Source organism: Myripristis murdjan, chromosome 11 (genome assembly GCF_902150065.1).
Source record: "Myripristis murdjan chromosome 11, fMyrMur1.1, whole genome shotgun sequence".
Taxonomy (NCBI): Eukaryota; Metazoa; Chordata; class Actinopteri; order Holocentriformes; family Holocentridae; genus Myripristis; species Myripristis murdjan.
In genome coordinates, this window is record NC_043990.1 from 31,318,083 (window position 1) to 31,331,638 (window position 13,556).

The window sequence follows — 13,556 nt, forward strand, 5'->3', positions numbered from 1 at the left end:
CAAGCATTTCCTGTGGAACCAGATTGCTAATTGTTACTGAGGTTCTTTTTATATCTCTCTTTACAAACTTTTATATTTTCACAAGACTGATGCTTTATCCTTGCATTAAACTGATGTTTCTATTTTTCAGTCTGCTTGAAAGCAGTATTTATTTTAGACTTTTTATTACATACTTGAGCTCTTATGCAGAAATTATTGCTGTCTTATGTCACTGTTTTATTACTGTGATTTATGTACACGCTGCTCCATACAAATTGCCCCTAGTGGGATTAATAAAGTTGTTGGAATTGAACTGAACTGAATTTCATGAACCAGCAGGGATAACAATGTAATTCCAAGCAGCTCTTCTCCACTCCGTTCCAGTCTGGTTTTCGCCCTGGCCACACCACTGAAACTGCTCTAGTCAGGGTGACAACCTGACCGTTGGACTTTCTGACTCTGCCTTGTCCTGGTTCACATCATATCTTACTGACCGTACGGAACACGTCTCCCTGGGTGCAGCAAAGTCGGACACTCTCCTTGCCGCCTGCAGTGTCCCCAAAGGATCTGTCCTTGACCCCACCCTTTTCACCCTCTACATCAGGGGTGTCCAATCATGTGCCATGGAGGACCAAGAGGCTGCAGGTTTTCATTCCAACCAAGACCTCCACCAGGTGATTTCACTGATTAATTCCTCCTTCCTGATACAAGGTGAGGTGATTAGTGAAGTCACCTGGTGGAAGTCTTGGTTGGAAAGAAAACCTGCAGCCTCTTGGCCCTCCATGGCACATGATTGGGCACCCCTGCTCTACATGCTCCCCCTTGGCAGTGTCATCAGCCGGCATGGAATATCTTACCATTTCTATGCTGATGACACCCAACTCTACCTCAAAACTGACCCCACCCCCTCTGCAGCCCTGTCATCATCCACATTTAACACCTGCCTCGAGGAGATAAAGGCGTGGATGACGGCTAATTTCCTCCAACTGAACAGCTCAAAGACCAAAGCCATTCTAGTTGGCACCCCACACCAGATCTGCTCATCAGCCATCACCAGCATCGCCTTTTCCGGTCATGACACTCACCTCTCACCCTCTGTTACCAACCTGGGTGTGAGAATGGATCTTCACCTCACATTTGAGACTGACATTAAACACCTGTGCAAGACCTCCTTCTTTCACCTCAGGAATATCGCTAAACTCCGCCCCACACTCACTCTGTCAGATGCTGAAAAACTGGTCCACGCCTTTGTCTCCTCTAGGTTGGACTACTGCAACGCACTTCTCATCGGGATCCCCAGCAAGAACATCCAGCAGCTGCAGTACGTTCAAAACAGTGGTGCCAGGATCCTGATGAGAGTGCGGAAGCATGAGCACATTACACCCACCCTCAAATCCCTCCACTGGCTCCCTGTTCAGCAAAGGATAGAGTACAAGGTCTCCCTACTGTCCTACCAGTGCCTCTATGGCACTGCCCCCCTTTACCTCAAGGAACTGCTTACCCCTCACTCCTCAACATGCCACCTCCGCTCTGGGCAAGCCAACCTCCTCAAACCGCCGCTCCTGGTCTGTGGAATGCTCTCCCTGACCATCTAAGGGCACCACAGACTGGATGCTTTTAAGAAAGGCCTGAAAACCCACCTTTTCAGTAAAGCATTTGGTTAGATTGTCTCCACCCCCAGCCCTCTGTGGCCTGTAAATAGTGTCCAGTTATTGTTTAGAGTTGTACTTTTAAATCAAGTTGTTCTCTAGCCTCCTGTGCCTTTTTTAGCTATTAGTTTTCCTTTTTTTTTGTCTTCCCTTCCTTTTGATGTTGCCTTGTCTCTCAAATTTTTCCTCAGCTTTTCGTATTTTCCTTTTTTTGACACTGCTCATGTACTGCGTTTTTACCTTAGTTTAAATGTTGTATTAGTTTAAATGTTTTTATGCACTGTAAACACTGAGATAATTTGTTTGATGTAAAGCGCTATAAATAAAATTTATTATTATGTTGTGTATATTAGAATAATGTAGCCTCACTTTGAAGCTCATTTTAGCCCACATGCTGTATACCAAGCATGGCATACTTGGCACCAATGGATTATGTTGATTCTCCAATGTGCAACTTACGGTTTGGGAGTTACCAGCCAAAATGCAATGACCTTGATTATAGTGCCACCTGTTGGTGGATGTGTGTACATTTTGGTGAGTGGGATTCCTGTACCAGTCTGAACTAGAGTTCTCATCGGGCCTGAAAATTAAGACCCGACCCGACCCGACCCGGGCCCGACTGGGCCAGCCCGAGGCCCTACCCGACCCGACTAATTAGCCGAACTTTATGCCCGACAGCCCGATAAAGCCCAAAAAAAAAAAAAAAAAAAAAAAAAATCGCCAAATTCGCCTTTATTTAGCAGCGCCGGTGGCTCAAATTCTAGTAGCAGTGAGAGAACGGACATAACAGTTGGCGAAAGGCAGCTTCAAATGTTCAGTTGTTCATAAAACATAAAAGTAGGCTATCAACTTCTCCGTTCTCTACTTCTCTGTTGTAAAGTGTCTTTGGGTACTCAGAAAAGCGCTGTATAAATTAGACATTTTATTCTAACCCCTGAGCCTACATAACATCATTCTGAGTTTCCGACTCACCTCTTGTCCTCCAGGGCCAGCAGAACTCTGCACGTCTTCAGTCAGACAGTATTGGGAATAAATAAATACTATAAAGGGTTTGTTTGAATCTTTGTTCTTCCTAAGTCATTATTATTGATTGAATATTAAGTAATGTATCAGATATCACACAGCAAATGATACTTTAGCTCCATAATAATCCAACACTTTATTAAAAATATATAGGCCAGCAGCAGTGCAGTCTTGTAAACAAAATAAATACTGGCAAACTACAAACTAAATTTCACTCTGAATGGCTAAATTGGTGGAGGAATTGGCCACTCTGTCACTGTCTGATTTATGACTCTGCCGAGTCTGCCAGCACAGCGGGATACTGCTGCAACTCTCTCTCACTTGTTTGCGCTGCGCTCTCACAGCTGGTTGTCTGTCTGTCACTGAAAGTTTAGCCTCCAAATCCAATCCAGTCTCTCACTCTCTGCACCGGTCACATAAAAATGAAACGTCATAATCAATAACACAACACATAATTCTATTTTTTTATTTAAAAAAAAAAAAAATCCCCCACAGAACCCGAAGCCTGACTCAACCCGCCCAATTCACGTAAATTTTAGGCCCGACCCAACCCGAAAATGTCGGGTCGGGTCTGGTCGGGTTCGGGCAGAATATGAGAACTCTAGTCTGAACCAAATTTCTTCAAATCACCAAAAGTCTTCATAATCATAAAACTTATTTAAAAGTGCAATCTAGAGGTCAATTTGTGTCAAATTCCTTGAGCAGATTCTGAAGGGCGTAGGAAACGACCCCTCCAAGTTTCGGGTTAATCAGAAGTAGTGTTTCTGAGAAAAATGAGAATTTTAGTTTTGTCGCCCCCCAGTGGTCTATTGGCTTCAAATTTTGCAAGGCCCCTCTGGGACATTGGGGAACAAAGAAAATCAAGTTGGTGTTAATCTGACTTATGGTTCCAGAGATATGATGATTTCCTCTTTAGGTACATTTTGGGGAGGAAGTTAAAAATTTGTAACTTTGCCATTTTTTGTCGGATCAAGCCCAGTCCCAGCCCCATTCAGGCTTGGCCCTCTAAAAATCCGAGCAAAAACTATAGGCCCAGCCTAGTCGGTCTTGGACCCCTAATAATAATAATGATGGTAATAAAAATCCTAGGACCCCTAGGAGTTATGCTTTGCAAGCACAGCATGGGTCTCAGTACCAGCGGTGCTGGGAACCTATTGCAATCGCTTGGATTTTTATTGGGGGTCCAAGCCTGACTGGGCTGGGGGTCACGCTTCTTAAAAATAATAAAAATTCAAGCAATTCCAATGGCCGCAACAATTTTAAGCTAGTAAGCTGTATGTGTATTATATATATCTCAAAGATGTTTAGATGTTCGGCTATGATACACACTGGGGCAGCTGAGCGCCTCCTTGGCAGTGATGCTCTTGTTGCAGGCTGAACAGAGTGTGGTTCCAGACACAGTCAATGAAGTGAAGAGGTGACCATTGCTGTATCGTGCCTCCCTCTCCCGTGCTTCCTTCTCTCGCTCTCTCATGCGCTCTTTCTCTTTGTTCTGGAACACAAACACAAATACACCACAGAAATGGAATGAGTACAACTGGCAATGAATAGATGACTATATAGTTAATGATGGGCCTACTGGCAGCCATCTTTGGGGAACTGACTGCATAACTTTATTGACAGTTCCATCACAACAAAATAAATAATATTAAAAATATTGGTAATGGAAAATATATTCACTGGTGTTTTGAAGAGATGTACAAACCATTTTATTTGTCCATAAGATGTCACTGTGGCTTGCTGATTATGAAACTTTTTTGTTTGTCTGGGAGTGAGTGGTTAGCTTTAACAAATGAGCAGCTATATCCATTAAATTTGCCACAAATGTCCTTCATATTACTGGTCAACAAAAAAGTCTAGTGTAAATCCTGCTATGGAGATCAAGACTAAAGCCTCCAGTCTGATCAGAGGTGTTTTAATAGTCCCTCTGAATGCTGAAAATGTACTTACAACAGATGCAGTGGATACATATGACCAAATACATTTGGAGGAGCAGCTAGGGCAACTCTCATCTCATCAGCTGGAACCCATAACATCCTCCACCTTCAAACAGCACAATGTGAGGGAAGCTATCTCTATATCCAATATTGTTCCAAGGACTCCAAGAACCCAAGAAATGGGAGTGTTTCATCTGGCTCTCTCAGTCAGAGGTTGTCCGAGACTAACTATGTACACTCAGTCATAATTCTGTAGAAACAACCAATTTTATGTTAGTGATAAAATGGATATAACTATGCAAGATACACTCTTGAGCAGAACAAAGTAAAATGAGTATGTAGTATGTTGGTATGGGAGGCACGGCATTCCAATTTTGCAAAGGTTGTAATTGTTGTCTTCTATACCATGGTAACGTTTCCCTCAGGATAATATAGCTAGTTCCATCACGTGTTAGCTCTTTAATTGACAAAACCACCAGTAAACAGAGGGATAGTTTTTTCCAAATGAACAAGAAGGGAGGAGGGAACATTACATAATATACACAGCCAGGATGTTTAAATTGTGGATCAATATAAATACCTGGGAACTGTATTTGATTCACAACTGAAGTTTGATGCAAACACAGACACAAATGTCAAGCGCAGACAGCAAAGAATTTACCTTCTGCGGAAACTGAACTCTTAATATTTGTAAGTCAGTACTGTGTGTCTTTTACCATTCATTTAGAGAAAGCCAACTAACTTTCTCATTTATCTGCTGGTATAATGGCCTATCAGTGAAAGATAGGAACAGCTTATGTCATACTGTTAATGTCTGCTCTAAAATAATTGGAGTCCAGCAGAAAGACTTGCATTCCCTCTGGGAGAAATATGTGGCCCAGAAGGCAAAAGTAATAGTGAGGCAACCTGACCTCATCCTGTCCAGTGAGTTCATTGTAATGACCTCAGGTCGATGCTTTAAAGTGTCCCCCAGGAAAACCAACAGATATTCAAAGTCCTTCATTTCTTCTGCCATCAGGCTGCTGAATGCCAACAGAAGTTTGTTTTAAATGAATATGTGTGTGTGGTTTATGATAACTTGACATGTTCAGGTGTCTTTTTCTTGTGACAAAGTTTCTGTGAGAGCTGCTGTCTGACTCTTATTATTTTTTAATTTTTTCATGCATGGTACTAATTCATGAACATGTACTGAACTTGAATTGCACTTAGCCCTTGTGTGCACCTCTTGCCCATATGCTGGCATATCTCTGACACACTGTTGCTTGATGCAGCTGTAAATTGGTGTTTGTGTTTGTGCCCGGTAGACTGGAGAAACTGAATTGCCTTTTTTAGGACAAATAAAGTTGTCTGAATCTGAATCTTAATCTGAATAACCTAAGAATGAAGCATCACATAATGATCAGTTGTACTGTGTGTTTCTGGTTTATACTCTGCATTAGGGCTGTGCCCTGTCTCGGTTAACCTAGTAACATCTGTGGCTTGCCCCTGTGACAGATGAAAAATAATTAACCAACAGTTAGATAAATAAATAAATAATAATAAATAGATATATAGTCTTTTTTGTCAGAGAGAAATGTGCTCTTTTGTGTGTGCAGACAGTGCAGAGGTTAAGATAAGATATTCCTTTATTAGTCCCACAGTAGGGAAATTTCCAAGGTTGAAGGTTGAAGGAGGGTGCATCCTCAAAGTCCATGCTTTTGCTGCCCACCCCATCCTGGTAAAAACAACAACAACAACAATAACAACAACATGGAACTAAATTTTGAAAGCAAACACAGTGGTGTGGAATTACTTTCGATTAAAGACCGATTAGGGTTGTCAAAAATATTAATACATTCATAAATATCAATGCTAAGCATTTGAAACAGTGCCAGGATTTATATTCAATACTGTTGATACTTGCTGTGCTCGCTAGATGAAAATCAAACCATTTCTCACTCCGCCTCCACTAGCGGAACAGATGCATACAAAGACAGAGAGACACAGACTGCACTGCATCCCACAACCCCTCTTAACACTAGCAGTCAGATGCATTGTTGTCTCACTGTTATTTTTGGTTAACTTCAATAACTTATTACTTCAAAATATCATAGTGTGCTGACAAGAGAAAAAATTGCAGGTGCTGCATATGTATATATATATATATACACACACACACACACACACACACACACACACACACACACACACATATACATATACATATACATATACAGTACAGGCCAAAAGTTTGGACACACCTTCTCATTCAATGCGTTTTCTTTATTTTCATGACTATTTACATTGTAGATTCTCACTGAAGGAATCAAAACTATGAATGAACACATGTGGAGTTATGTACTTAACATAAAAAGGTGAAATAACTGAAAACATGTTTTATATTCTAGTTTCTTCAAAATAGCCACCCTTTGCTCTGATTACTGCTTTGCACACTCTTGGCATTCTCTCGATGAGCTTCAAGAGGTAGTCACCTGAAATGGTTTTCACTTCACAGGTGTGCCTTATCAGGGTTAATTAGTGGAATTTCTTGCTTTATCAATGGGGTTGGGACCATCAGTTGTGTTGTGCAGAAGTCAGGTTACTACACAGCCGACAGCCTTATTGGACAACTGTTAAAATTCATATTATGGCAAGAACCAATCAGCTGACTAAAGAAAAACGAGTGGCCATCATTACTTTAAGAAATGAAGGTCAGTCAGTCCGGAAAATTGCAAAAACTTTAAATGTGTCCCCAAGTGGAGTCGCAAAAACCATCAAGCACTACAACGAAACTGGCACACATGAGGACCGACCCAGGAAAGGAAGACCAAGAGTCACCTCTGCTTCTGAGGACAAGTTCATCCGAGTCACCAGCCTCAAATCGCAAGTTAACAGCAGCTGAGATCAGAGACCAGATAAATGCCACACAGAGTTCTAGCAGCAGACCCATCTCTAGAACAACTGTTAAGAGGAGACTGCGCCAATCAGGCCTTCATGGTCAAATAGCTGCTAGAAAACCACTGCTAAGGAGAGGCAACAAGCAGAAGAGATTTGTTTGGGCCAAGAAACACAAGGAATGGACATTAGACCAGTGGAAATCTGTGCTTTGGTCTGATGAGTCCAAATCTGAGATCTTTGGTTCCAACCACCGTGTCTTTGTGAGACGCAGAAAAGGTGAACGGATGGTCTCTACATGCATGGTTCCCACTGTGAAGCATGGTGGAGAAGGTGTGATGGTGTGGGGGTGTTTTGCTGGTGACACTGTTGGGGAATTATTCAAAATTGAAGGCACACTGAACCAGCATGGCTACAACAGCATCCTGCAGCGACATGCCATCCCATCCGGTTTGCATTTAGTTGGACCATCATTTATTTTTCAACAGGACAATGACCCCAAACACACCTCCAGGCTGTGTAAGGGCTATCTGACCAAGAAGGAGAGTGATGGAGTGCTGCGGCAGATGACCTGGCCTCCACAGTCACCGGACCTGAACCCAATCGAGATGGTTTGGGGTGAGCTGGACCACAGAGTGAAGGCAAAGGGGCCAACAAGTGCTAAACACCTCTGGGAACTCCTTCAAGACTGTTGGAAAAACATTTCAGGTGACTACCTCTTGAAGCTCATCGAGAGCTTATATGTATCATATAATGGTATTATTCAGATATTCAAATATTTTTAATGTCATTCAAACATGTTAGAAAAACATGGAAGAACAGAAAGGAATGGAAGAATTATTGTTCATATGAAATCTTGCCATGGGCTATGACCTTCAAAAAGTAGATACTGCATTTGACATGCATTTGAAATCACATTCTGGATTCTTAGTCAGTGTGAGCCATCTGCACATCTCAGTTTCTTTCCTATCAAGAGTATGCCCTTGTGTCCTCCTCTGGTAGTGCAGAACAGATGCATGTGGGAAGCTCTGTTTGTGGACAGTGTTGTTGCTATGCAACTACTGAAGATCCTGTGAAGCACAAGGTCTGTTTTATTATAGGTTTTTAATAACAGCATTTTTTTTTTTGCTACAAATTCAGTGCAGTGCGGCAGCAATTAAAACAATTGTCTATTGTATTAATCTTTAGTTCTGTAAAGCAACTGTCATTTGAGCTGTTTTGCTACATGATTAGCTATATGATGGTTTAAATTAAAAAATAGGGGAAAAAAAACAGCAAAAATGTATACTTGTTTACTGTTCTCTACAATCAGATTTAACCAAAATACATCTGCTTTAACACACCATATCTTTCAAAACCATGGGCCTTCACAGATGCCCAGTAGGTGAGGCCGGCTCGTCATCAATTGGGAACACCTAGGCCCAGTGTTCTCAATAATATAAAAGCATGCCCCATTTGGTAAGTAAGTAAGTAAGTAAGTTACACTTTATTAATCCCACAAGGGGAAATTCCAGTTTAAGTTACATCCCGTCCAAGAGACACAAAAAAGACATGACAAATACAGGGTTACAGGATCAGGAGAACTTCGGGTCAGCCAGCGTGCGCGGCGCCCCTTACATTAGATGAGAAAGGAGGACATTAGGGAAGGAGAGGGGGAAAAAAAAGGTCAAATGTCAAACTGGGCTCCTAGGGGAGCACAACATGGCATTAGCAAAAAAAAAAAACACCCCAGCACAATAAGCACATAATAAACAACATGACTTGAGACACTGCACATGGAAGGGGGGAGGGATTTGGGAAGGGGGAGATGTCCCAGCACAGACGAGGGCCGTATGTAGCCACTACGGCACTCCACACCCACAAACTGCACCGGGAGGGAGAGGGGGTGGGGGGCCAACGAGGCGTTGAATTTCAAGGAATGCGTGCATATGTGTCCTTGTGTATGTGTATGCGTAAGTCCAGGACCATCTTCCCAACACAGTCTACACATTGTCTCTGCCGTCTGATAAGATGACAACCCCGGCCGTTGCCCGGGAGACGGCCTCGTGAGTCCTGAACAGAGTTGAAGTCATATCTATATCTATATCTATATCTATATATATATTTATTATGTGGGATGCAATTAAGTTATATTTCAGGAACAATGCTTAAATATTTGCATTATTACTGTGTAAAGTACAGCTGTCCAGATGAGAGTCTGGAGGCTCTGTGTGCTTGCCTAGATGTCTCATTCAAGACAAATTACACAGAAAAACTGGATTTATCATGGAAGGTACTCAAAAGAAATCAGATCTGGTGATATGAACAAAACTGAAATTTGATCCAAACACTTACATTATGAAAATTAAGCAGTCGGCATTCAAAAACCTGTACCACGTCTCTCTTTAAGTTATGTTTGTAACTTGTTCATATTTTGGTTAGAATTATCTAGGGTTGTTTTGTGAATGCAACAAATATGAAGGAAGAGGTAAAAAAAAAATCTGAAAATCTGAAAAAGTTGTTCATTCTACAGACCAAGTTCAAATGTTATTACACAACTGAATGGATGCTATCAGTCGCTAGTGGCCATGGGGCCCTAAACAAGTGCTTAGTTCGCTTATGCCTTGGGCCATCCACCACCCCAACCGCCTCCTTCCATGACCAACTTTGTCGGCCTTTATACCATATGACAGTTACATCTGGCTCCAGGGTGCCATTTGACTGGTTAAGATAGACTGACCATAGGATTAAATGACAGCCTTCAACCAGTTAGAAGGTGCTGTAGGGACCTACTAACACTTACCTGTGGGGATGATTATGACTGATAATGTCCATTCGATGGTGTGATAACAGTCGAATCAGGTGTACTACATACAGGAATCAGTGGAGCTACCAGTGAATCTCCTGGTCAGGAGGTATGACTTAAACTGAGCTCAATAACATATACAGGCAAATGTTTTACTGAACTTCAATATCACTTTAAAGACAAAATTTTTTATATTTTAATATATTTGGCAAACATAAATGCTTGATTGACGCAAAATTTTGTAGTGAGATGGCTATATTTTGAGAGACTGTAAATACTAAAACATATTTCTTTAGATACTGACACCTTTGTTGTTCTGTTACCACACATACAGAGACCCAATCAAAATGATTTTTATAAATGCTTCTCTGACCCCCAAAATCCCCTCTCCCTTCCCTCTCAACCGCTGCTCTGCAAACACTAACACACTAATTTTCAATCTACTATAGTGGGGTAGGTGGAACTGAAACTGGGCATGCCACTCATTCATTTTCCTCAGTTTACAGTCTATGACCGCTGTTACCAAATTTTTAATTATATAGCATCTCTATACTGTTAATCACAGCTATCATGTGTTTCATGTGTTGGCAGTGTATACTAAATTGTGTGTTCCAGTAAACAATTAATGACATCTGCAGAGCAGCTCTGCATCCTGTATCCTGCAAAGGAAGTAACTGGTAAAGACTTCCTGTTTTTAAAGCTGCACTGTGGACAGGAAGTTACCACTAACACTGAAACACAGTTGGGAGGGGATTACCACAAAAAACAGTTTATGGTGTAAGTCCAGTCTCTACATTGGAATTTAAACTGACAGAGTTCAATTAAATGGGCTGAATATAGTTTTATGTCTCCACTGACTAACTTACACACACACACACACACACACACACAATTAAATTTATCGTCATTTGTGTCAGGAATTCATGCTAGTATGTAAGCACTTGATACTGTTTACATAACTCCACAGCTCTTCCTATTCTGCTTTATTGCTTTTGTTTTTTTTTTCTGTTTATATTTGTCCTTGTGCTACTGCTACAATCTCATTTCTCCATAAGAATCTGTGAAATTTTACACATCTTGTGTATTAGAACAAAATGTTTTATCTAGTATCTACACACTCTTTCCTTACAGTGTCTATCCACATCTCTGTGCCATTTTTATTCTCAGATGAAAGCTGCTATTCAAAAAGCAGAAACCCTTGTGATGGTCACATGAACTCTATGGTAAAAGCAGAAGTGACCTGGTAGGGAGAGAAGTAACTCTTTCAACTCCTTACCATGAAACATCTACAATATTAAGTAGTAACAAGTAAATTCTTCAGAAATTAAGGAAAATATTTTTCCCATTAACAGATGCACATTTTTAAATCACCCACAAATGTGTTTTAGCAGGTTTCAAAGGCCCATACGTAAGAGGAAGTGACACACAGACCTTACTATTCTTGCTAGATTTGGCTCTAAATCATTATCAGTGAACAAGTCAAACACCACAGCATTGTATCTTATTGATAGGGTAAAACTATTTGTCTTATGTTCACTTAAAAAACAAACAAATAAATAAATAAATAAATAAATTACAGCCAGCTCAGAGCTAACTCAGAACAACACATCACTATTTTGCATAAGCATGGGAGTTCACTAACATTATTTTGTAATGTGTTACACAATGACAAAATCTTCAACTGGAGCTCTTGAATTTGGGTCAGGTGAGGTGGTACTTCTCCTCTCTGAAGTTCACAGGGAGGAGAAGGATGGCTGACTTCTTTCCCTGGTAATTCTCACAGATAATAGATAAAGTAGTGCTGGGCAATAAAACAATAAAAATAATAATTATTGCTATATTTTTTCCCACAACATAGAAAAATTAAAACAATTTTTTTTAAAAAATCAGTAAATTTAATACCATAATCTGCTCTGCTTGATACAATTGTGGCAGCAAAGGAGAAATGGTCAAGGAGTGAGGAGACACACTGCACACATAAACTGAACACTGTATTGTTTTAGTTGGCTAAAGGAGATAAGTATAATGATACGATTCAGAAGCTAATAGCAGCTTTTAAAACTGACATTATGATTTTTTCTTTAATAAATATTAAAATAATTATTGATATTGACTGATGTGATCAATTTTGTCACAATGACATTTTTGACTATATCATCCAGCCCCAAGACCAAGGCATCTGTCACGAAGTGGAGCTAGCCGCTTTCTTTGGTTTAGCCCACTGCTTTAGTAACTGTAGGCCCTCATCCTGGGGTTGGCCAGCTGGAACTGTCAAGTCCAACTTGGCTTCAGCTGTGGCACAGCATCCACTATCACCAAGGATTTCAGGAAGTATTCCTCATATCAGATTATGAAATATGGCTACTTTTGGCAAGGGCACAAGGAAACTTACATGCAAGGACTCCAAATGGTCCACAACAATAATCTTGGCTTTTACAGAAATGTAAAGTCCTCCAAGGAGTGAAACATATCAGCACTGGACCAAACAGTCAGCCCACAAAGTTGAACAAGATTCTGGCAAGTTTATTTGATTTGTCACAATGGCTAATGCCCTCAAAGGCAGTCAGGGCAGCCAGGTTAAAAGGTCACTCTCTGTTACCCAAATGTGTATACTAATTCCTGCTTGAACCATAACTTGTAGGATCTTTTGTCTCCTTCAGTCTATGTATGGTGAAATCTTTTGTAACAACAACAACAAAAAAACAGTTGGAGACAAATGTTTAGATGATGCATTTTTCATTTTGTCAGTTAACTTGAATTTGTAATATTAACAGCACTACTGTTTGTGGGTTAGTGACATCATGTGTACATGATGATGTCATGTCAAGAAAATTATGTTGAGTGTTGTTGTGTCTTGTCTCGTGACTTCCTGTTTTATTTTGAAATCTAACTCTGGTCTCATTTCAGGTCAGCCTTCCCCTCGTGTGTTTCCCCTGGTCTGATTGTCTGCCCCGCCCTGATTGTTTCCACCTGTTCCCCATTACCTTGTGTGTGTATTTATAGTCTGCGCTTCCCTTTGTCCTGTACCAGTTCGTCTTGTGTCGTCTCGCCAACAAACCACACCAAGTCTTGTCAGGCTGCCTTTTGATTATTATCTTGAATTCTTGCATTTTGCCTTTACTCCTTTAGTTGCTACTTTGTCTTGCCTTGTCTTTTGTTTTTTTGTTACTCGAAAAGAGTGATTTTCTGTTTGTTGGATTTTTCTTCTACATGAGTGATTTTCTGTTGCTACTTTTTGCCATTGTTGATTATTACATCCTCGAAAGAGTGATTTTTGGTTTTGCAGTTTTTTCCTCTGTGAGAGTGATT

The 13,556-nt window shown here is 40.7% G+C and overlaps 1 protein-coding gene across 1 annotated transcript in view; it reads right to left on the reverse strand.

The window, feature by feature from the left end:
- The window catches only part of arhgef2a (Rho guanine nucleotide exchange factor (GEF) 2a), a 236,014-nt gene that overhangs the window by 178,489 nt on the left and 43,969 nt on the right, over positions 1–13,556 (reverse strand). Inside the window, exon 2 of the mRNA XM_030063618.1 lies at positions 3,981–4,143. Coding sequence (XP_029919478.1) covers positions 3,981–4,143 — 163 coding nt within the window. The remainder of the gene's footprint in view (positions 1–3,980; positions 4,144–13,556) is intronic.